Here is a 24,602-nt window from a genome sequence, read left to right on the forward strand (position 1 = left end):
TGTTCTTATTGAAGTTATCGAAATATTTATTAAAAGATATCCTCCGGCGATCGAAAATGTTTGCCGGGTTGTTGTATAGATTAGAGGAAAATAGATGAACTTTCTTTAAGATTATACATTTTTCTATACATTCACATGTAAATATGTATGTCTGTACGTATGTTCCACATACACTTTGGCATTTTATTAAATGACAGGACTTCGTACTCTCACATGTGTATGAGTTCATCCTCTTTTGACATCCCGCATATTCATTTCGCTTTCTTTGCTTTTGTTTCTTGCTCTCATAAATGAACAGCGCTCGGAATGTCAAACATTTCCCCTCATAATTCTGCTCCTATACACATTCATTCCTTCGTAAACTTTCTGCGAGCTCGTCAAAAATTAAAAATGCACCCTAAATTCGAATTTCAAGCAACTGAAGTTGCTGTAGAACAGGTACTAAGAAGAGCACACACACTCAGAACAGCTGAAGTTGGAAAAGGTGATGACGATGGCAAGCAATGAACGGTTGCTATAGCTGACGAAACGAATTTTCACTTTCAACATTAAATTTCAAGATTTTATTTAACACTCATCTTTGTTTTTTTGCCAACAAAAGCGCATTGTACACCGCAAATTTGCACACTCTTTGTGAGACTTAAGCATGAAAAGGTGCCTTGTGGAAGCATTAAAAAATATACCCGCACACATACGTACAGCTTTCGGGCATGCGGAGCATCCACGAGTAACTCACAGATTCCATCAAAAAGATGTAAATTCATTTGCCAGCAACAGCTAAGCCTCTTACAAGTAGTATGTACAAAAAAATGCATTAATATAAAGCAGAATGAATGCAGTTTTCTAGTGGAGCTGCTCACAAATTCCTCAAGTGCATTTTTGTGTGTCATGCAGTACTCGTGGAAAACGCTTTCAAAAGACAAACTATTCAGGTGTAAAATATATGCAACGAACAAAATAAAAAACAAAGAATTAAAATCAGAATATTCATGTGTGTGTATAAATTCATTTGCATTGATAAGCTTTACAAGTACAAAACAATAAAGTAAAATGACAACCAGTGTAGTTGTGAAACAAAAGCTCTTATTAGAAGCAGTAATAGCAAAACTCAATACAAAAGCAATGCTTTCTGAAAGCTACGCTTGTAGGAACTAATAATGGAATCATACATAGCTTTATATGGGTATATTCTTTTATTAATTGCATCGTGCAACAAAACTATGCACCCGATTTAATTTTTCATATGAGGAGTGTCTAATCAAAAGAAGATATATGTATTTTGAGTATTTTTTTTTCCAGAGCCAGAGAAGCCTACTACACTAACACATATTTTTGGGTGATAACAGAAAGAAGGATCTATAAATAACAAATACGGTATTTTACTGAAAAGTTCATTGCACCGAAATATTGTTGCAGTCGGAGCTTAACAGAAACTTTTTTAACAATGCTTTATTTGTTGCTCTCAGTGCGAAACCTTTATCGCTGCGAAATAAAAATAATTCCCAGTCAAGGAGGAATATTAATGAGAAATAAAAATAAATCTCCTTCCGGTGTATACGCACATTTCATTTCCGGGTACCCGGACTAAAATAAATCTTTACTCGGGTACTCGGATGAAGATAACCATCTTTTCGGGTATGCAGATAAAGATAACCCGCTATCAGGTACCCGTATAACTTTTCGAGGCTACTCAGATAAATATTACCCTATATCCGGGTATCCATATAAATATAACCTACTACCTGGGTACCCGGACAAATATAACCCGCTATTCAAGTACCCGGATAAAGATGACCGCCTTTCCGGGTACTCGGGTAAATGTAGCCCAATATCCGGATACGCCCGGGTTATACTTAGCTACTTCTCAGCAATAGCCTTTTTTTACCGCTTCAAATATTATATGAGTCAAATTGAGGCAGTGCAAAATCACCAAAAAAAATAACACAAAAGTGGCACCGTTGTGGAAATATTGCAAACTTTAGTTTACCTTTGTGATTTTACTTCCATGCGGATGATTACACTGCATATTAGTACGAGTAGTAGGAGTCGATTTGTATACATATTTATTTTACATCTTTTCATGCTTCCTTGAGCATTCGTTCGAATGCGTAACAACAAGTAAGCGCTTTAAAGCGTTTGCCGTGTGAAATTTACAAGACATTTTTTAAGTCGCTTGGTCTCTTATCAACTTCGCGTGTATGCAATTGTATTGTAACTGTTATGCGATGCAACAGAACAAAAGGAAAGCCATTCACAGAACTGCGTACATGCTTACATACTTTTATGAGGTGTTATCTACACAATGTATAACAAGGTATTCCTCAGCAACCCACAAGGGAAAACAACAGTGGCTACATATTATAGTTTCGTTATACATATGTATGTATGCGTTATTCATAGGTACATACATACATATGTGTCAGCCCGTGTGCATAGCTTACCTCTGTGCTTTTTATTAGATATCCTTTCTTCCGCCTGCCTGCCAACTGTCGAATGCCGTCTTTGTTCTTGGCTAAAAATTCATACAAGTTGGCTTTTCTATGTTATCATGCAAAAATAGATATATATTTATATATTTACATACATATATGTACATACATGTATGTAAGTATGTCACATTTCCATACAGATTTCCTCTACCTTATTCTTCAATTGTTTTCACATTTATATGTACGTATGCATTTTCGTTGCAGGAATTATCAAAGGAGACGAAATAATGGTGATCAATGCTGCTATTGTATCTGACTTGGATATGATGTATTTGGAAAGCGTACTGCAAGAGGAGCAATCACTTTGCATGATGATGCGGTAAGTCGCAGTGACACATGCTCAAATGCATGTGTTCAAATACATAAGGGGTATTCACGCTCCGGTGCATACTGTCTAGCATGGTGCATAGATGGTATAAATAGCATGATTGGCTAATTTTGTTGTTGTTTGAACACATGAAACAACAACAATCATGCTATTTATGCTACCTGTGCACCATGCTAGACAGTATGCACCGCATCGTGAATACCCCTATACATACATAAATATTTATGTGCATTTGTGAGCAATTGAGATACAAAATCTCGTTTAAGGTATGCAGGTACAAAATTGATCCGGGTTCCAGTCCTCGGATAGCAGAGATTTTTTTTCTGTTTCAAAATATATATTTTTTAATTTCATTTAATTAATTAAAAATAAATTTTCATTAGAAAATCTTTTATTTTTTTCTGTTTTTTTTTTTTAATTTTTTTTTTTTCTTTATTTAACTTTCTTTTAATTTTTCTTCTCTTAAAAAGAAGAATATTTTTCAATTTCATTAAATTTCTAGATATTATTGTGTAAAAAAGAAAAATATATTTTTTAATTTCATATAATTTTGAGAAATTTATTTTATTTCCTTTTTTTAAGCAGCGCACGTAAATTACAGCCTTATAAGCATTTGAAATTTACAATTGTGCATGCAAATTTGTGTGCGCCTTATTTTTTAAAGTACCGAACAATACTGCTCTAGATAGCTTTTTTGTCTCAAAAATATTCCCTCTGAAATATTTTCAAATTCATATACCGGGAAGACGTGCATTAGAGGCCCGTAAGAGGTGTAAATTCATAACAATTAATATAAAGAGAACAGACAGCCAAGTTTTGAAGCTAGAGAATTTTTTTTGTATTCAGAGAAGTTTTTTTTTTAATTTACGGAGATATCAAAATTGTAGATCCGTATTTTTATTCAGCAGACGAAAGTATATTAAGTGATTTTAAAATATTAGATGGATCTATGAATCGAATCGAATCGAAATTAGAACAATTGATAGATGGGGAAATAGTAAAAAAATAAATCCTTTGATTTTTAAGGCCCACCTTAATGTACACTTTTGATCAGCTAATTAAGTCATCAACATTTTCACCGACTTTTGCTATTTTTCTTTTGTTTATTTAATGTTTACTATTTTTCCATAAAAGTCTAGCTAGCTGATGATATAACAAACACTATATAAGCCCACATTTCAAACTCAAAAAAATTCGAAAAAATCTGAATAAAAAGTTGAAAAATTAGCTGAAACTTTGCAGATTTTTTATAGTTTTTGCACGAAGTTTGAAATGTGGATTTATATGGTATTCTAAAACAATGGCTATTTTAGAGTTTTTTTGTTGTTTTAGAAGATTATTTATTTAAAATCTAAATTTTTTTACTTAACAAATATTAAACAATAAGTATTTTTGAAACGAGTTGTGTACATATGTAAGTACATATCGCACTATTTTTTGTATAAATCAATGCATAGGACTTACCCCAATGAATGCAGATATTTTTTGAAGTGAAACTTCTTTAGCGACGGATGGTTGGTTGGGAGTAAATTGGCAAATTCGATGAAAATTCCACACGCATGTTGCACATTGAAATGGTTGTGACGGAATCGAGTGCTTCTTAAATGTATGCAAATGGTATTAATTTAACAAAAACGTGCTAATAAGATGTTAAAGAATAAGATTTAGATAATGACCAACACAAGAATGAAAGTAGAATGAGTACTTAAATAGATAAAGAAAAGGAGGAAGGCAAAAGTAGAAATAAAAAACAAAACAAAGATGCGTAAAATGAATGCAAAAATGAAGATCAAGGTAAGTTTATACAGTTTACTTACATATATAAGGGCAAAAAACAAAGATAAATATAAAGAAAAAGATGAGGATACCGATAATCGATATTTTTATAAATTTTTTTGTGGATATTTTTATTGATTTTGTTAACGAAACTTTTATCGATTTTACTATCGATATTTTCGGAACTTATCGATTTAATAAGCGATATTTTTATCGATTTTGTTATCAATATTTTTATCGAAATTTTTATCGATTTTGTTATCGGAATTTTTATCGATATTTTTTATCTATGTTGTTATCGATTTAGCTATCGTTATTTTCGGAACTTATCGATATAATAGTCGATATTTTTATCGATTTTGTTATCGATAATTTTTATCGATTTTTTTATCAATATTGTTATTCATCTTACTATCGATATTTTTTAAAGAATTTTTTATCGATAATTTTATCAATTTTGGCATCGACACACATTATGTGATATCATATAACAGAATATCACATAATATGACATCATTTGGCATGACATGACATTCTATCACATCACTTCACATGTCATCACATGAAATCACATCACGTATGTATTGTTACGATCACTGAAATAGTAGTGCGCACTTGCGTGATGCATTATGCCTTTGACGTCGCATACTACGCGATATTGGAATCGAATTTTTTTTTTTTAATTATCATCTCTAGTGGATGATTTAAGTCTATGCAAATTTCAAACCGTTGAATAGCTACGGTTTAAATTTTTTTTTAATTATCCCCTGCTGCGAAGGGGATTTAAGGTGAGCAGTGAAATAGTAGCGCAGAACATATAAAGTCGCAAAATTTAACTTCAATTAAAACTATTTCAGTTTTTGGAATAAAAAGTAAGTTTAATGAGTTGGTTTGTTATATATTTAGCCGGAATAGTCAAAAACGTATTTTTGTAATTTTTAGTAGAACGAGGTCTGCACCGCACTCACGAAAAACGCGAAATTATCGATACCCTTATTAAAAATGGGAAAACATATAAAAAAGTGAAAAATTGGTGGATGTATGGAGCGTCTTATCACCTCACCGTACCTCACAACTTCTAGGTGAATATATAGATGAAGAAAAGGATAAAGGCAAAGATGAAGACCAAGATGAAGTAATATTTATAAAAATTTACTCTTATAAGAACAATAGAGTATAAAGATAAATATAAAGATAAAGGAAAACAGAAAAATATAAATTTAGGGATCTAGATAGAAAAAAGATAAAAAATAACCTTAAGCAAATGTATACGTACATATAAATATTGGTTGTGAGACAAACTAGATATGTGGATAACGTAAGTTTCACTTCCCCAGTGTGGCCCAGGCGCTCTTACTTTTTTGTTTCTTCATGATTATATACACTACAAGCAGTTACATTTCCCGATCTGATTTTTGAGTTAGCTCTCTTTAGATCTAGGTGTGAGATATGTATATGGATCTACACACGTCGTGTAATCACATTTGTATACAGTGCAATTAACAGTAGTTGGTCTTATAACTAGCAATATGTAGTAAATTTTAATTTTCTGACAATGTTAAATATGTATGTGGGCATATTTCTACGTGCATTCATATATGCATCAGAAGATGCTCAAGTACAAATAAATTTATAATAAATACACATTTATCTGAATGCGTTATCAACTCGGCCAAAAAATGTTAAATCGAACAAAATGTTGCAGCTGTGCAGCTGTCATTTCCTGGTATATTAAGGCTGTCTAAGTCACATGTACAAATGTACAAATGTACAAATGTATGTATGTATGTGCATATAAAAATGTCACTGTATAAATCTGCAATGAAAATCAAATCTATAAAAGTTGTGTAAAACCAGTCAATACATCAATGTCAAAGAATAAAGGCAACTTCCTCTAACAAAATGAAAAAAAAACAACAACATCTAACAGTTGTTGCTTCCTTAACACAAACCGATGCAACTGACATAAACAACAACACCAATCAACGGAATAATGGGCAAATATAAAGCGAGACAAATGTTGCAATTCAATTGCAACTGCAATTTTTTCACTGCCAGCACAGAAGCGTTTACTATGTTGCAGAAAGTCTAACGTGAAAGTGCAATATGTGCTAGAATTGTACGTCGTAGTTACATATCTACTTACATATCTATTTGGTGCTTGTGTACAAATAGAACCTGCTACCAAACCAACAAGCAGCACACTTTATCATTGAGAAAATTTCCGATTACTTTTGTGTCTGTCTTGTATTGGGTTCGAAACGTCTTCATCATTCTGCATTCATGCAACAATCTGCACTAGTGGACTCAATGTTTTTCAATGCAGCGTTAATATCACTCATTCATACCTAGATATTTCGTGAATAACAGAAAACTTTTAACATATTTATAGAACCATAAATTTATGTATGGATGTAAATGCAGCAGTCGAGTAACGAAAGGTGCGAATCAGGTTCATAAAATGTTTATCTAGTAGTAATCGGCCATTCGCAGGCTAAACAAGAGGCCAGGAAAAATAAAATAAAATAAAAACATCCAGATGTACACCATAATTAGAGAAAAAGCTTGACCAAATGCCTATCGAGTTGTAATTTTGATGTTTTTAACTCTTGCATTGGTTAATTTTTGGTCGCAGAAAATGCTCATTTTGGCAATTTAAATGCTATATTTATTTTATATGAATGAACACTTTCTGCGACCAAAAATTAACCAATGCAAACAGACTTTGTAGAAATATAGTAACAGTTAGGAAACCATAAATGTTTAATTCTGTTAAGAAATTTATCCAAGGCCAATGGCTATAAAAATCGGATTTTTGCACTTTTTTCGTAAACGGTTAGTGTTGCTATAAAAATTGATGGGCAAAAGTTGTAGGTAGATCATAAAATTGTTCGAAATCGAAATTTTGAGCAATTTCATTATCGATACTTTTTATCGATATTGTTATTGGTTTTGTTATCGATATTCTTGTAGATTTTATTATCGATATTTTAATCGAAGTTGTTATCGATATTTTTATCGATTTCGTTATCGATGCTGTTATCGGAGTTTTTATCGATTTTGTAATCGATTTGGTTATCGATTGCTTATAAGTTTTTTATCAATTTTCTAAGCGATTTTTGTTATCAATTTTGTTATCGATATTTTTATCGATTTTATTATCAACATTTTTATCAATTTTGGTATCGATATTTTTATAGATTTTCTAAACGATTTTGTTAACGATATTTTAATCGATTTTGAAATCGATATTTTTATCGATTTTCTAATCGATTTTGCTACCAATATTATTATCGATTTTGCCATCGAAATTTTTATCGAATTTGTCATCGATTTTGTTATCGATATTTTTATTGGTTTTGTTATCGATATTTTGTTGGATGTTAATATCGATTTTGTTATCGACAGAGTATAAAGATAAAAGTGAAGATAAAGGAAAACAGAATAACATACATAAATGTAGTTAGTAGAAACAGGGGTAGAGGTGGGGATCCAAATAGAAAAAAGACAAAAAATACAACATTAAGCAAAAGCAGATGTATGTATCAGAGCTGTGTAATGATTGAATCAATTGAGTGTGCATTCTCATTTTTTTCGTTTAAAAAATGTGATTGTTTGATTTAAAAAATTTAACAACCACTCTTGAGATTGGTTACAAATTGCAAACACAAAATATGTAGTGTGTTATGGAATGGTTGATACCCATTCACATAGAGAATGTGAATGCAAAAAAAAAACTCAATCATGTATGATTGGACGTTTATGGGAATGCAATCTGTCATTATCATTCAGTACTAATACTATTTGTTGTATCAGGGTTGAAATTTTTGTACCCAAAATGTGAAACCAGAAGATTGCCATCTCCCTTAAAATAAGTAAACAAATAAATATTTGGTGCTAAAATATTTTTCTAAGTGTTTGGCCGAACTTCTGCTCAAACTTGAGGCATGAGTTCTGATTTTATAAGAAGAGTTTTCAAGGCAGAAATATACTAGAAGGTATGCCATTGCGTGCCGAAGGACGACTGCTATTTTGTGTTATGATCTGACCAGGTATTTAACCATGGTCCTATGGAGTGGAAGTACGCACATGTAATCACTCTGCTACGGCGGCCGCCGTAAGTACATGCTATACATATCGTCGTTTAAAGTACAAAACCGCGTATCAAGAAAATGCAAAACCGCGTAATTGCATAAATTATTTTCTAGAGAGTAAAGTCACCCATATTTCAAAATGGTTATCTTTTTTATAAAGCAAACGTATTTCTGGCTAATATATTTCAGGACGAATGGATAAGAATTGAGCCAAGAGCTTTTGTGAGCAAATCCAATTTTTGGCAGCCAATGTCAATCACACGGTTTTGCAGAATGACGATACGCGGTTTTGTACTTTAATCGACGATATATATGTACACATATTAGATTATTTATTCCCAAAATGCATGAAAACTATAGTATGCTTGCAAACAATTAATAACATTTCGTGATAAACAGTTTTACAAATGTATTTGCACTTCAAATTTGTATTTTAATAAAGTATTAATTAAATAAATTATTATTGTAAATTATTTTTTTAATAAATAGATATAGAGATATTTATACTTGGCAACTCTTGGACTTTTCTTCATTTGTAACAAATGACAGATGTAAACAAAATAAAAAAATAATTGTATTTTTACAAATTTAAAGCAAACGGGCGTTCTTTACAAAAAAATGTAGTTAGTGATCGAATTGCGCATATTTTTTTTACAATATCAAGTGCCCACAAGAAGTGTTAAACCACTAAATAGCTTAAAAAACGCTTTCAAAAATTCGAAACGAGAGTGAAGTGCAGTGTTCAATTGTGATGGAAATTTCAGGCAAAATTTGTGCGTGTGTAATTAATGTTTTACTTATTTGAAGAAATGTTGCCCGTTGCCAAACCAAGACCCCCGCTTTCCCCTGGTGGTTACATAATACTTGAATAGCTCCTTAATTAACATGTGTTTGTTTAGAGCACGCACGGCCAGTTAAACAGGCATGTCTGAATCGATTTCCTTCATCATTCTTAGCAATTTGATGTGCATTTTTATTGTTATGTGTTGCAAACAGACATTTTAGGAACTAAATAGGTTCTAAAATCTCTGTACACAAGCGCACTTATTTTTAACAGTTTCCAGTTTATGTAATATTAATCAAAACAGCTTTTATTTATTTTATGTATTATGTGATTTCTGGAAGCGTCGAATACAAAAAAGGGCTGTGACTGGGTTTATGTAATTTGAAATTGTATTGATGATTACTAATAATAATAGAAACGAGCTTACATATCGACACAACTAAAAATTTCATATATCTCAGAGCCAATTAAAGATTTTTTGTTTCGTAATTTAGCAATAATATGTCTTGGAACGTAATTATTCCGGATTATATGCAGTCATACTGTAAGCTTTCAAATTATGTATTTTTCTAAACCTGAAATTTTGAATTGTGCCGTTATTGCAGAGGACCATCGACATATATTAGTGTTTGGCCGAGCTACTCCTCCGATTGTGGCATGCGCCTTGATGTTGTCGCACAAAGGGGAGGGACCTACAGTTTTACGCCGACTCCTGCCGGGGGCCCGACCACTATTACAAAAAACATTTTCTTTTTTTTGTTGGCCGGAACTGGGCTCGGACGCTCACCCTGCGGAATGGTAGTGCGCACTTCTAACCACTACACCACAGCGATCGCTTAATTAATTTTAATCATTAATCGCGATTAACCATTTATTCGTTAATTTTTAGTCATTCATAGACTAACATTTTGTCGACAATACTCGCATAAGATAGTCCCAAATTTTCACAAAAGAGAAAAGTGATTTTCTTCAAAACTTTTGAATGACGTCTTGACTGAACTTACTAATTCGGAATTTCTACTATTACTTATAGAGTAGGCTATTCATAAAGTCTGGGTAATGAAATACAAATTTTTCTATTATAAGTTCCATAAAAATAAGGAGACTTTTATTGTTTAATTTATTTTTTGCACATAAACTTGTATCTTGAACTTCTTTTTCCAAAAAGTGAGGATGTCAAAATTTCAATAGATATCGGATGTACGGTAATTTTCCAAAGAGATCTCCAAATAGATAAGTTCATGAAAACTATTCCAAACGAAAACTTAAAATTGTTAAAAAAAATAATAACTAAATTTAACTAATTTATATTAGAGGTTTGAAGTTTATCCCACTGTAAGTATGAAATCTTCAGCTATGTGTTTCCATTGTCACTTTTTCGTAGCCATATCAACTGCCTGACAATTAAGAAGATTGTGACGTTTCATGCTACCATACGCAATATCTTAAATCCTTCAAATTTTATTATTAACCTTTTGTTTGTTAAAAACATTTTCTTCTTAGATTCGAAACTTGATCAAGCAAAATTGCCTTTGTTTTTGACTAAGAGATGCTCAATAAGCTCAGAATTGTAGTTCTCATTTGCATACATAACAATAAATTATTAATTTTTGTTTCACACCAACTCCAATATTGAATAGTAAAATATATTTTAATCTTACCCAAATAAACAACGATTTAGTTCAATGGTCAATCATATATAGAGTATAGGGTGGTAATGTGTTAAAGTTGTAAAGTTTTTAAACGTAAAATGACGGCTAATACCTTTAAGCGTTTTGTAATTTAACCAAAACTCATTAGCATCCACTCAAGCAAGGAATTATTTACTTTTCAACATGCATTAGCAGAGTGCACTTCTCTTTTGTTTACAATTTGGTTGTCAAACACACTACATCGGATCTTTTGACACATTTACCAGAATTTACCACCAGGTAGCTTCTGACAAAGAGATGACCTTACTTACTCTCTTATTTGTCCTCTCAGTTGCCAGAAAACCAAGTATGATTTCCGGTAAAATCTGGAAATTCTGGTAAAAAATGGTAATTTCGCACTCATGCGGGTTCACAACTAAATAATATTGAGAATACTTTTGAGGTGTTTGAAGAGGGTTGCGACCTGTTTGAAACTAAATTTATTTATAATAATCATATTTTGGCCTTGACACTTTTGCTACGTTTTGGCCGAGCTTCTCCTCCGATTTGTAGCGTGCGCCTTTGCTGTCACACAAATGGGAGGGACCTACAAACTTACGCCGACGCCGAACGGCGATACAATTTTTATGATGAGCTATTTTTTTATTAAAGACACTAAGATTTTTAAAATATTTTCACTAAAATTTTATCAACCTAAATGTTAAACTTATGCGAAGTAGTTATCTAATTTAATGTAAATTTTAAACATTTTCAAGATAAAACATGAATTATATTTAAAACGTAAATTTTAATACAACTGTTTTATATATAATCCCAAACATATGATATAAAATCCCCTCTACCAAAAAACTTAAATTGGGTAACGCCGGTTTGAATTTTTACAATTGAGCAATTGTCAAAAATCTTCCTTTTTATCAAAAAGCTATTTACCAGGGTGTCTTTGAACTAATGATTGGTACTGAGTTAAAGAATGCACACACATAAAAGATTGCAGCCTTTTCAATACTCATTCAGTGTTAAACCTTTTTTTGATTGGGCATTGGTTTTTTCAATCTTGCTATGAATATGTTGATGTGTGAATTCATAACTGCTTTGAGAGAATGGAAAATTCAAAAATTTTAAACCTCAATCGTAAGCGAAGAATAAGTAATGAAAACTGGATAGAAAAAAATTGTTGATTTAAAATTGAAAATGATTTCACACTTACACAGCTCTGGTATGTATGTATGTATGCATTTTGGTAATGACCAAAATGTATTTGTGATATCTTCGACTATAGTAGCATCGTCGTAGGGGTTGACGCTTAAGAAGTCTGATGTAAAAATGTGCTTTATACATTTACAGACCACCCTAATATACATACACTGTCCCAAGAATATATGGAAAAAAATTTGTTTGCACATTTTGATATGCATTACCCTCTATATTTGTGCTTTTTAGCCTATGTATGAATTTTCATGGCCACAGGATAGGATTTAGATAACATTTTAACATTGAATTAGGGCAAAACAAAAAAAAAATATTAAAAATCAACGCGACTTTTTAGCCGCTCAAAACTTGCACTTATTTTACTAGAATTTTTAAGCTTGGTAGCTGCATACCCAAAGCATTTCTAAAAATTCTGGTTACAAAGCTCGAAATTTAGATAAAAATTTGTGTAATTTTTCTAAGTTCTGTATAAAGTTTTAAAGTGTGATTTATACAGTTTTTGTTAAAACATGAACCATATTTAGCTTTAAAAACATTGTAAATATTAAAAACGAGACACCATTCATCCATTTTTGACCACCACTGTATGTCGCCTATTGCAGCACTAGATAAATCTGCTAACTTCTTCATTATGTGTTTCACGAAAGTTTTATGTCTTAAAAAAGCCAGACCTGGGCATTCGCACAGGAAATGAAATACTGTTTCTTCGCAACCATCCAAGCCCCAGCAGCATATTGTCTTGTATGGAAGACCTATTCTGCAAGCATGTTTTCCTAGCCGCCAATGATAGCCTACATAGCAGCTCTGCTGTTCATTTCCTGCTAAAGTCAGGTCAAAGCCTTCGTGCTATCTTGCAATTGTAAATCTCTGACCACCTTCTCCTTTCCAGTTCCCGAAGGTGAAAGTGGATTTCTGTTTGTATTTGTCTGAGGGGATAACCCAGTATTACCGCAACAGATTCATCCAAACAAGCTTCCGCCTTGGCCAGTTCCAGTTTTTCACCCAGACAAGAGAGATAGACATTGACTGAGATTGCGAGCGTAGCTCCAACTTGCATCCCTTGACTACAGTAGATTATATAGCCAGGAGTGCTGTCTGACTCTCTGGTAATTAACCGCTCTTTCCTTTCTGGTAGCACTATTTATTTAGCATCCTACAGGCTTTACATACGGCCAGAACTTCAGCCTGAAATATTTATGCTAGCATGGTTTGCCAGCAGAATGGACCGATTGATACCAAGCTCCTCTGAATATACTCCTGTCCCTACACCGCAGTCCATCCTGGACCCGTCAGTGTAGATACACAGTTACAATGATTTCTGCTTGTGCCCTGTAACACTTTACGGCAAAGCCATTGGCATGAAACCAATTCTACGATTTCTACTTGAATCGCCGCTATTAGAAGGGGTAACGACTTTTGGCAATAAATTTTGCCAGTAAATATTTAATAGGACTATTAATTTGTTATTGACTGAACAAAGATATTTCATGAGCGCGCAAACAGATACACGCAAAAACCACACATAAATACATACATACATTTTTTGTTCTTACGATTGTCCCTAAGGAACTTCATAGCTGCAACGCTTGGTTACCAAGCCTCTCAATTATTGCTACAACGACTTTATTGCTCCCTTGTGACTCAAGAATGGACGTGAGCATGTAATTTTGTTTTTGCTTGCTAGTGTTAATAGTCGCTATTGATTAATAAATTTCGTTCACGCGATTGTGTTTGCCCGTACACATCATAAAATTCTTATTAATTGTGCATAATATTTCCTAAGTATCCATTGGAGAAACCCAAGATGCTTAAGTGGCGAAACTTAGGCAAAAGGATATGAATTAATTACAAACCAAATGAAATACTTCACCACATTGGATATATGTACTTGTTTAAGTGTGTAGCGAATTTCGACATTACCAAGTATACTTGTGAATACATTTTAATATAGTGATCAATTTTCCCTCCCATTCAATAGATATACAAACATAAGTACATAGGGTAGCTTTTATCTCGATCAGACAAGGGGGTGTGGCAACGGCAAACGGTATTTTTCGTACTGCATATCTCTAGAAGTATTTGTGGTAGAGTACTGGAACTTGCTATGGAGATATATAAAATCAACTCCTTACTTATGGAGGAGGGTTGCCACCTGCTTAAAAAATCAATATTAACTTGAATTAAGGGAATTCTTTATTTGCAATTTATGTGGCAATATGGGTATCCGTATTCAGGGGCTGTGGCTTGAAAATATTTTGAAAATGTTTGCCACCTCTTTTAAAAGGCGAATTTAAATTAATTATTCGCAAGTTATATGAAAAACTCAAACTTGGTTGTCAAACGAAAAAAATTTAAGAAACATTTAGTATAAACATTTAGAATATTATTCAGGCGTTTACAAAGGGCCGCCTGTTTGAAATGAATTATTACGCCATAGGTATCAATCGAAATGGTTTTGAAATGGCTTTATTTTGTAAACTACATGTAGGACGGTTGCCACCTATTTGAGAAATCGAATTATATTTGAATTAAGGGAATTAAGTAATTGGGATATGTATTACAATACGGATGTCAAACGAAAGAGGTCTGATAAGGTTGTAGTTTGAAATATTTTTAAGATGGTTGCCACCTCCTTGAAAAGCCGTATTCAATTAACTTATACAAAATTTTCAAACGCAAGCGTTTTAGAAATATTTAGTTGGAACATGTAGATTTTTTGGATTGATTGAAGAAGGTTGCCACCTGTTTAAAAATTAAATTCAATTAAAATTATTTATCAAGCTAAATGATATATGTATTACAATATGGGTATCAATCAAAATGGTGTTGAAAAGGCATCATTTCCAAACTACATGTATCAGGGCTGCCACGTGTTTAAAAACTGAAATTAAGCCAGAATTAAGGGAATAAGGTAAAATTATGTATACGAATGTTCTTCTTTTGAGGCTCCAATAGTATGTAAGAAATTTATGTTTCATAGACTTTAATAAATAAATAAATAGATTTTAAATAAAAAAATAAAAAATATATCAATAGAACGGGTTTAAGACAGATTTAGTTCGAAGACATGTTGAAGAGGGTTAAAAAAAATTTAATATCTTAATGTAACACGCACACATTCTATACACTCGGTATAAGGGTTATTCTTATCGTTACTGAACATTTTCTAACCGAAAGATTTAAAAAATATGATTATCAAAAACGGAAACGAGAACTTTACTTACCAGTTACAAAACTTTTATTACCAGCGCGAAATAAGTAGGCCTGTATAACACGGGTTTTTAGTAGAATTTTGAAATTTTGAAATATACGGATTTTATATCTTCAGTCATTCATTTATTTCTCGATTGACAAAACTTAATATAATATAAAAAAAAAAAACTTAATAGAAAATTTTAGAATGTCCTTAAATAGACTTCTATCAAATTTTAATTTTTTTGTGTTACTTTTGTTTTGTGAAGTTAGTTTTGTGGTTATATAATCGAAGCCATAAAATGTGAAATTGCAGTAAAGACAAGACTGTATAGTTTATTGCCACTAGCAATCTCTTTGCCTAACGGAAAACACTATATAGTTGTTATGAGAGCTTAGGTTTAGGTCAAAGCATATGAAAATTTTTGGGATATAAAAGAAGAAATTGATAGCAAGTATTAGCGCATATCTTTTTCCTTTTAGTCATAATTTTAGCAGTGTCTGGCTTTAGACATCGAAAATCACTGCACATGAAGCAGTATACTTTAGCAGCTCTTCTGGATATAGAATTAGTGAAATTCTAGAGGGGCCGCAAGGTGTATAAATAAAGATGGCTTCCCTATCAAAAACTTGACATCTTCTTGATTTCTTTCTGAATGGGAGCCGTACCTGTATATTTATGCCAAAATCTGGTCCGTGGATTTAATTTCTTGCGGAATATTTTCTATGCTCAAAGATCTTCGTTCCACACAGATCCGACTCTCAGAGCCTCACAACACAACTTCCTTTGGGTATCATATTGAGAAGAATATCAAGTGATTCTGAAGAGCAGGATTAGAGCGCGGCGTACATCCACATTACTAGTTTCGGTTTCAAATTCCTTTAGAATACAAATAGCTTATCTCTCCTCATTTGGGCGGAATTCTAAACTGGGGCATCCCATTCTTAGTTATTTGAAAATAATGATAACTCCACTTTGCATGGGTTTACGAAATGGCCACTGAAGCCTCCAATATAGACTTTAGTTAGGGTCAGTAAGCTAATTCGAGGAGCCTGGTATCGCTCAGTCTCTGCGCCTGCCATGGGCTCCCAACGTCGCCAACATATGCCACGCTGAAATTCACGGGCGGCTATAGAAACATTGAAGTCAATAAGAGAGCGAAAGAATTGAGCAAATAAGTAGCTTTCTCGGATGAATGTAAGAAATCCATTTTCACTTTTGGGGGAAAAGGGGAAAAGAAGGTCATGGAACCAGACATGTACGGTGGCACGTAAGATTTGGTCTGACTATAGCAGAACGAGCCTAATTCATACTAAAGTAAGTAGTAAAGATTAGTGCAGTTAGTCGTCAGAATTCGACATGTATCAGACATGGATTAAATACATGAGCCGCTTAACAGTAGAAAGAGTTTATATTTTTCGATCCAAGTTTTGTATGGGGGAAAAGATGCCATCGTAGAAAATCGGGTAACCTTATAGTAGAAAAATTCAAACCGGAGAAGACATGATAATCAAATAAATTTTTTTATAGAAACATGCGGATAACACACAGGCAAGTATATATTGCAGCCAATATACATACAAAATTGAAGTTAAATTTAAAACTAAACGTAGGAAAAAAACTCAAAATATTTTTAGTGTTTTCAATGCTGCACGCCTAACAAATACCCCTTAACGGTAACTCCAAATTTTTTTAATTGTTAGCCTTTGTAATAAATAAAGTAATATATTGTATATACATAAACCGTTGTGGATTCGATGAAATTTGAATTGGTTTGATAAAAAACCAATTTTCACAATATCTGAAAATTCTCCTATTGTTCGCAATCGCTTGTTTAATGATTTTGGCGGTTTAACGCCATACCGATTCAGTAGTATAAATGTATTTCTACCAACTTATGTATAGCATAAAAGTCTATTCTCCACATTATTCATTTTTGTGACTATGAGAATAAAATTATGATAAGTGGGTTATTTTCGGAAGTCAACAAATAATTTGACTCGCACTTCGTTAAAAAAAAATATAAATCCTCTTATTTTCTGTCATAAATGCAATCGTCAATCAACGTCAGCAACAAAGGTAGAGCACCGAGTATAAAAAACCACAACTGCACCACTTGCCACACAAAATTCAACGGCATTCGTAAACGTATTTAAATAAGGCATGTGTCAAAAACACAAGTACTCATACACCACACTGCATCGAATTAGAAAATTTGTTTGTAAGTGCTGAATATTACAAAAATCGGAGTTGAAATTCCCGTCAATGTCCGTCAAAGCTGCACATAATCATTTGGTTGGAGCACTTCAGAGTAACACCTACGTACAGTGGACGCTGAACGTAAAAACACTTGCAATCAGAATTATAAAATGTTTATAATTTTTCTTAAAGATATATGGAACTTATTAACAAAACTGTCTACATTTATTTATGATATGTTGTTTCTTCGAATTCAGTGACAAAATTTGGAATGTGCTTAAATTTGTTTCTAATGTTGTTACTCATATTTGTTGTGATTCTCATATTGCGTACACATATATGATTTATTTGTTTAGTTTATTAATTTATGTTCACATGTATTTATGAATAACTGCATATACAAACAGGGTTGATTGTAGACGCCTATGAGCAAATCCTACGAGTGGGTTTTTATTGTGTGACTCCCTTCTCTCGGCAGAAAAAAAGTCGCGAAGCCTACTTCTTGCATTTATTTCAATCAATGGAGTTCCATAAACAAGTACAATAAAAAATAAATCGAGTATTTGAACAATTTTAGCCTTAAAACGAAAGGCGAAAAAGTACCAAAATTACTCACTTTCTCATTGTCACTCGAAAAGTATAATTGTTTTTTTTTTTAATAACTTTGGGAAGTTTTCAAATAGAATCTTAATATTAGAGGCAATGGAAGCTGGCATCAAATACAGCTGAACTGTGAAGTTTCAAGAGTGTGCCACCAAATATCTCTCGCAGCTAATTTGTAATTTTTTAAATTTTATAATTTTTTTAATTGTAATAATATAAGGTACTTCAAAATATTCAACAATTTTTATTGAGCTTGAGGCCGTTTTTAATGAAAAACTATTGTGGAAAAGCAACAATAGTTTTGAAAAAAAATAGAAGTGGATACCTGTTTCGGAAATTACCACATATCCTCATCAGACTTCTTTCAGTGGGATGCAATCCAACGACCCCAGCTGACTCAGCCAGTTGCCTACGCACCGTGCTAAGTTCGCATTGTAAATTCTTGTTGCTTTTTCCACTTTTTCGTTTGTAAAGCCAACTACAATCAAGCGCAGCTATTCCAGTGCTATTTAAACTTGATCATGTGGTTGTTGCTTTTGTTGGTTTTTGTTAATAATTCTATTTTTAGAATGTTTAACTCAGTTATGCACAGAGAGAGCTTTTACTCTGTGCGCGTCCATATAAAATCTACAGTGAGCTTTGAAGAGATCCGCCTGTGGGCGCTGTTTTGAGCATCATTGAATAACATTTAATCGCTTCATTGGAGTATTCTTCTAAATCGCCAATACCTGATTAGAGTAGCCAATCCGTAAAAACATGCCCGCATATTACGAATCAACTTATGAATTTTAATCGGTCGCCATAAAGGTGATCCTTTAACTGAACTTTCAACGATGGTCGTCCTACTGCCATGTCTAACGACAGATAACACTTGATGGTAGTCTTTACCAAACAGAACGATTTTGCCTCCAAAACAAAAAGGGAACTATTATTCATTATGCCCCCAAAAGTCGATCTAGTACTACGCTTATCCCAAATAGTGAGGTCCGACACTCGGATGAGTTGTGCCTATTACGTGAACTTCACAGCTTCTAAATGAAAAATTTTAAAGGAGATGTCATTTGGTAACAGGAAAATAACTTGAAAAAAAATATAAAGATGCATGTAAAGATTAGTATTTTTAGATAGTTGGCAACCCTCTTCAAAATTATTAATTCCGATTAAGAGTGCATTTAAATGCCTTTCATTCACTGAACGTAATGCAAACTTTTTGTCAATATATATTAAGTCATTAAATTTTAAGCGGGTGGCAACCCTAATAAAAAAGTTTTTATTTTTACATCAAGCAGTGAAGCTTTTCTTTAAAATGGTATTTCAATCATTAAATTTGATGGAGTACTATGGCAGATATAGCGCTCTATTGACCGGGTGCGGTGCTTTCCGAATTTTAAAACCTCCTTTCTTAATAAATACGCGAGCTATTAAAGGAGATATCGTTTGGTAACAGAAAAATACCTTTTATAAATAAGTATATACATATGTAGATTACTTTTAAGTTAAGGTGTGCGAGTAAACGTGTTAGGTGACGTATGGTGCTACGGGGCGTATACTTTACATACGCGACTACTGGTATATGATCATAAGTGGTTATTTTTACTTTGTTTAGTATATCTTTTTTAAGTTTTCATTTACATACAACTTTGCGATGGAATCTTATTCTTTATACAAAACTCAAGATAGTGCATTTTTTAAGATAGGTTTACCACCATTTTCGACCAAAAACAGGTTTTTGTAACAAGTCGTGAGATTTGCTGATATAAATATGTACCTAAAAAATATGAGGAATGGATTATTTTTATTTAGCTATATGTTTACTTAAAACATATATGTATGCGTACTTAACCCAGTCCCTTAGATTAGCTTAAGTAAAATGGTCTGATGTAGTTAAGAATCCACACTGTCCCACTGTGGTGCGCAGGAGACCTGTTCCTACATGTATTTTAACTCATCCTACTTTTTTTTGCATCTCTCCATTAAAGTTGTTCCCAGTTGTTTTGAAGAAGTTAAAAACGAATTGAGAAGAGATACATGAATTGTACCCCTTCATCAGCTCTGCAGTTTCTTTAGAATTCGTTGCACCGACAAATCATGACGAAGATCCCATCATTTTTGAACGCAAATTGAGTTGGTTGTTGCTGATCCATGCGCCACGATCGCAGCTTGACTGTCCAAAACCGAGGTGAGTCTTGATGGAGCTAGGTCAATCACGCTTACTGGCGGCGCTGTTATGTGAATTGCATAGTAATCTGGAAGCTTCATCAGTGTCCATTTGTGGGCTTCGAAATCTCGCCATCGCTTGGAATGATATTAAGATCCCAATAGCTCCTATTGCGTAAGTAAAGTTCAAAGTAGCGGATGAATTCGGCTTCTGTGATCTCTTCTTCGCAACTTCTCTACTCAACCCTGAGTGTCTCCTATTCTTTTTAGGGCATCGGGCGAATTTTTCACATTCCACATAGACATACTTGTCCGATGGTATACCCTTTGAACTCTCTTCTTCGGCGCTCCTAGACATTACTTTTCCATGAAAACTTTAACTCGCTAAAAAGTCTTATCTTTCGACATTTGAAGCTTAGCATATGAGGCTCTTATCTACTTTGTGAAAATTTGATACTCAAACCCCACTGTGCTGTTTTACATGTATGTATGTATTTCGCCAAATGAGTTCGCCACTTTGTGTTTGCTCGCCCACCTATGCTGCCGGTGCTGTTCAGCTTTTGGTGTAAATGTGTTAGTTTCACATACATGCATTGCTTTTGCATGTTTTGCCAACTCGCCAGTGTTCATTTTGCATTTGTTATTCAGTAACCAGCACACAGTGACATTCACTTAACGGCTCTGCGAACTTACATAAAATCCGATGTATGACAAAAGGCACACTGAGGCCCAATGCCGGCGTTAGAGATAACCTTAGTTATTCGGCTTAGTGGGGACTTACGTTCATACATATGTATGTACATTAGGGTGGTCCGAATATGAATGCGAGAAAGTAAAGTCGGAATTTTTATGCTCTCACCCCTAGGATTGTTCTATACCGAAAAAATATACCCCGCGAGTTACTTACGAATTAATGAGGTTGTTCTTTTCCCGGCGGGTGCCTTATCTGGGGGATTAAAGGTGCATCATTATACGATCCAAATAATAAGCCACCAACAAAGCTGTTTTTACAAGCTTTTTTATTATTACAAGCCGTTTTGTTTTCTCTTGGGAACAGGATTTCTTTGATATATTTTACCTACGCCATATAAAAATATTTGTCTAAGCTCAGGTTAGTCGATAATCAATATGAAAGAAAGTTTTAACCAAGAAACAATGAAAAAAGCGTAACTGTTTGTGAAAGACCACCGTAACTTTTGTTGTTTTATTCTATTTTTGCCTGAAAAATTTTATCAACAAAAGCGTGGCTTTCCATTATAGTAGTGTCCCTCCGAATTTTCCTGCCTAAGTGCATTTTTTGCTTGCTTAAGTGCATTGCAGTTAAGAGGGCAAGAAGTTGTTGATCGAATGACTTAAAAAATAACTTAATAAAAGTAATTAATTTGTGTTTTTAAGTGAATCTATCATTGCACCATGGTAAGTATCGCTTAATATTTCCTGAATGTCGCCCAGTTTTTTATGCAAAAAACACTAAAAAATAAGATAATTGCCAATGTCTGTTTATTGTTTAAGGAGTTTCAATGATTTCCTTGTTTTTATATTTTCGTGAAATACGACTCTTACAGCCAATTTCACGAAAGCAATTTAAGGAAATTGAAAGCAAATAAGAAATCAGTTTCCATTTAAGTTGCTGGTGAAACCGGCTATTAGAAACCGGCTGTTTAATATTTTCAGATTGTCACTTTTAGGTGAAAAAAAAAGATATTTTTATTAAATAGCTTAATTCTCCAAAAGTGTTCAAATGGCATGCTTATATGGGAAATTGTTGCCTAAGAAAGATTAAACAAAAAGCCTGCCTCCCAAGAAAAACCATGACATGAAATCATTAAAAATGTCATGAAGAAGGTGGAAAAAACTTAAACATTAAATTATCTGATAAACGAGTGTTAAAGTGATATGCAAATGTTTAAAAAGCTTGCATTTGATTTTAAAAATCAGAACAATGCTTATCGGTTAGTATCCTTTTTTCTAACAGTTTCTAAACTTGTTTAGTCTTTTAAGTTACTTTTAAAAAAGTGACATTCTGGAAAATATTTTACAAAAATGCGAAAAAATAACGATTTTTTAAGAGACTGAATGCAGTTTCGTATTCTGCACAAATTTTCAGGTCGGCAAACGAATTCAGCGGACAAATTTACCAATCTTAAAAAAAATATATAAAAAATTATTGCCATGTACACTTTGTTTGGAAATTACCCATATATATACCTATGTGCATTATCTTTTCCATACCAATTTTTCTGTCAAGCGAGTTTAAACACACGACTTTCGAGTCGAATATCTACCGCCTCGACGCACATCTCTAGCAGGCAGGTCGTGATCAGTGGCGGAATTGAATATTTGTCACGCCTAGGCAATTCAGAATTTGCCGCCCTTTTTCCGATAAGAAAACTATTTTGAGGTAAAAGTACCGGTTTTGGAACGATTAGCAGTAAATAGTGATATTCAAATTTAAGTTTTTTACTATACTTTTCCTACAATTTAAGATGAAAAAGTGGTATTTACCTTGAATAAAGGTTTCCTGCTTTTAAAGAAAGCCATCATCAACAAATTTTTTTCACTTGATAAGTTATAATCTAAAAAATACGAAATAAGTATTTTTAAATATTATCACTTATATAATATCAAAAATACCTAACAGTGTTGTCCTATTTTCTGATTGCGTAATTGAATCCCAAATTTATGTCTTAAAATGTAAAAATACAAATTCTACTTTCAATTTATTTTTATTTTTTTTCAACTCAAATTTTGCCGCCCCTAAATTTTGCCGCCCTAGTCACCTGCCTATTTCGCCTTTACGGTAAATCCGCCACTGCTCGTGATATTTCAATTATTTTGGTGTCTAAAAATTCGTTTAGAGCAGCTATTTTCTGTGTTTTTGGTTGATATTTTCGCGAAATTTTTACAAAAACATGCAATTTTAAACTTATGAACTGTTCTGCAACAGTTCTTGTCATAATTTTTCATTAATCTCTCTTCTTTTCTTTTTCTGGAACGTGTTTTTTGCACGCCCGCAGACTTTTTACAATTTTGTCATATTTGATGCTTAGTTAAAACTCTCACACTTATTGAATTTTATTGCAATTATAATATTATTAATATTAACTTTTCACTCATTTTTTTCCATAAAATGTAAACGTATTGATTAGCAAACGACAGTGTTTTTAGGGATGTTCCGATACAAGTAAATACGAGTATGTACTCGATACTTTTGTTTCGATACCATCTACTTTTTTTACACGAATCGTTGTTTCGATACTTACTTATCGAAAGAATAGTACTTGTGTCGAATCGATTTGGTCAAGTGCCCTATCCTGTCGAAAATAATTGCTTCGTTTTCATGAAAAAAATTGTTTTAAGCAATAACACCGCCAAATTCTAAAGTGTGGATATTATTTTACAAAGTTAGTGATACCACAACAAAGTGCATGCAATGCTTTGTAGCCGTAAAGTTTTGTGGGATCCTTTCAAAGGTTGAATTTTTTGTATATGTAATCGTATTACTTCTAGTGCTACCAATGAAGAAATATACATATCGATACCTCAACTAAAAATATATTGAAAATATTTGAGGTAGAGCGTTTTCCAATCAAATTCTGAAATAGAGCGCTTCCACTCAGGTGCCGCAAAGGTTTATGTCACAGATAACGCCTGAAAGTTACTTTCGCTTTGTTGCATATAAAAGGATGAAAAATTATCGATATAAGTAGGTATCGATACATTCGGTTGCCTCATATAAGTAGTATCGAAATAACGATTTGAGTAAACTCATTTGAGTAGGTATCGATACTTTGATCCATAAGTGTTTTATTTATATGTTTCTGCATCGTCTACGATTTGCCGATAACTACCCGATAACGACAAGTGTGCAGACCTCCATTGGTTTTTCTTAACTATGAGAAAGCATCTGTGAAGTGCACAACGAAATCCTGTTCAAGCGAAAAAATATCCAAAAATAAACCTGTTGAAAGTAACAGGAGCCTATTTGGCGCAAAATCATATGTGTTTTTGTTTGAAACAAAGACGTTATGGTTAATTTGTTTTTTTTTCTCAGTGTAGTTACTATAATATATTCTTCAAAAGGCATTAACTCGAAAACTCCCATTAATCAGTAAAGC

At 33.0% G+C, this 24,602-nt stretch overlaps 1 protein-coding gene across 1 annotated transcript in view; it reads left to right on the forward strand.

Annotated features, from left to right (window-relative positions):
• LOC118746479 (protein still life, isoforms C/SIF type 2-like) overlaps positions 1–24,602 on the forward strand; it is a 375,070-nt gene that overhangs the window by 252,507 nt on the left and 97,961 nt on the right. The window contains exon 10 of the mRNA XM_036480328.1: positions 2,694–2,808. Within this exon, the coding sequence (XP_036336221.1) occupies positions 2,694–2,808 (115 nt within the window). The remainder of the gene's footprint in view (positions 1–2,693; positions 2,809–24,602) is intronic.

The sequence above is a fragment of the Rhagoletis pomonella genome, unplaced genomic scaffold (genome assembly GCF_013731165.1).
Source record: "Rhagoletis pomonella isolate Grant_MI unplaced genomic scaffold, Rhpom_1.0 Rhpom_scaffold_00010, whole genome shotgun sequence".
Lineage (NCBI taxonomy): Eukaryota > Metazoa > Arthropoda > Insecta > Diptera > Tephritidae > Rhagoletis > Rhagoletis pomonella.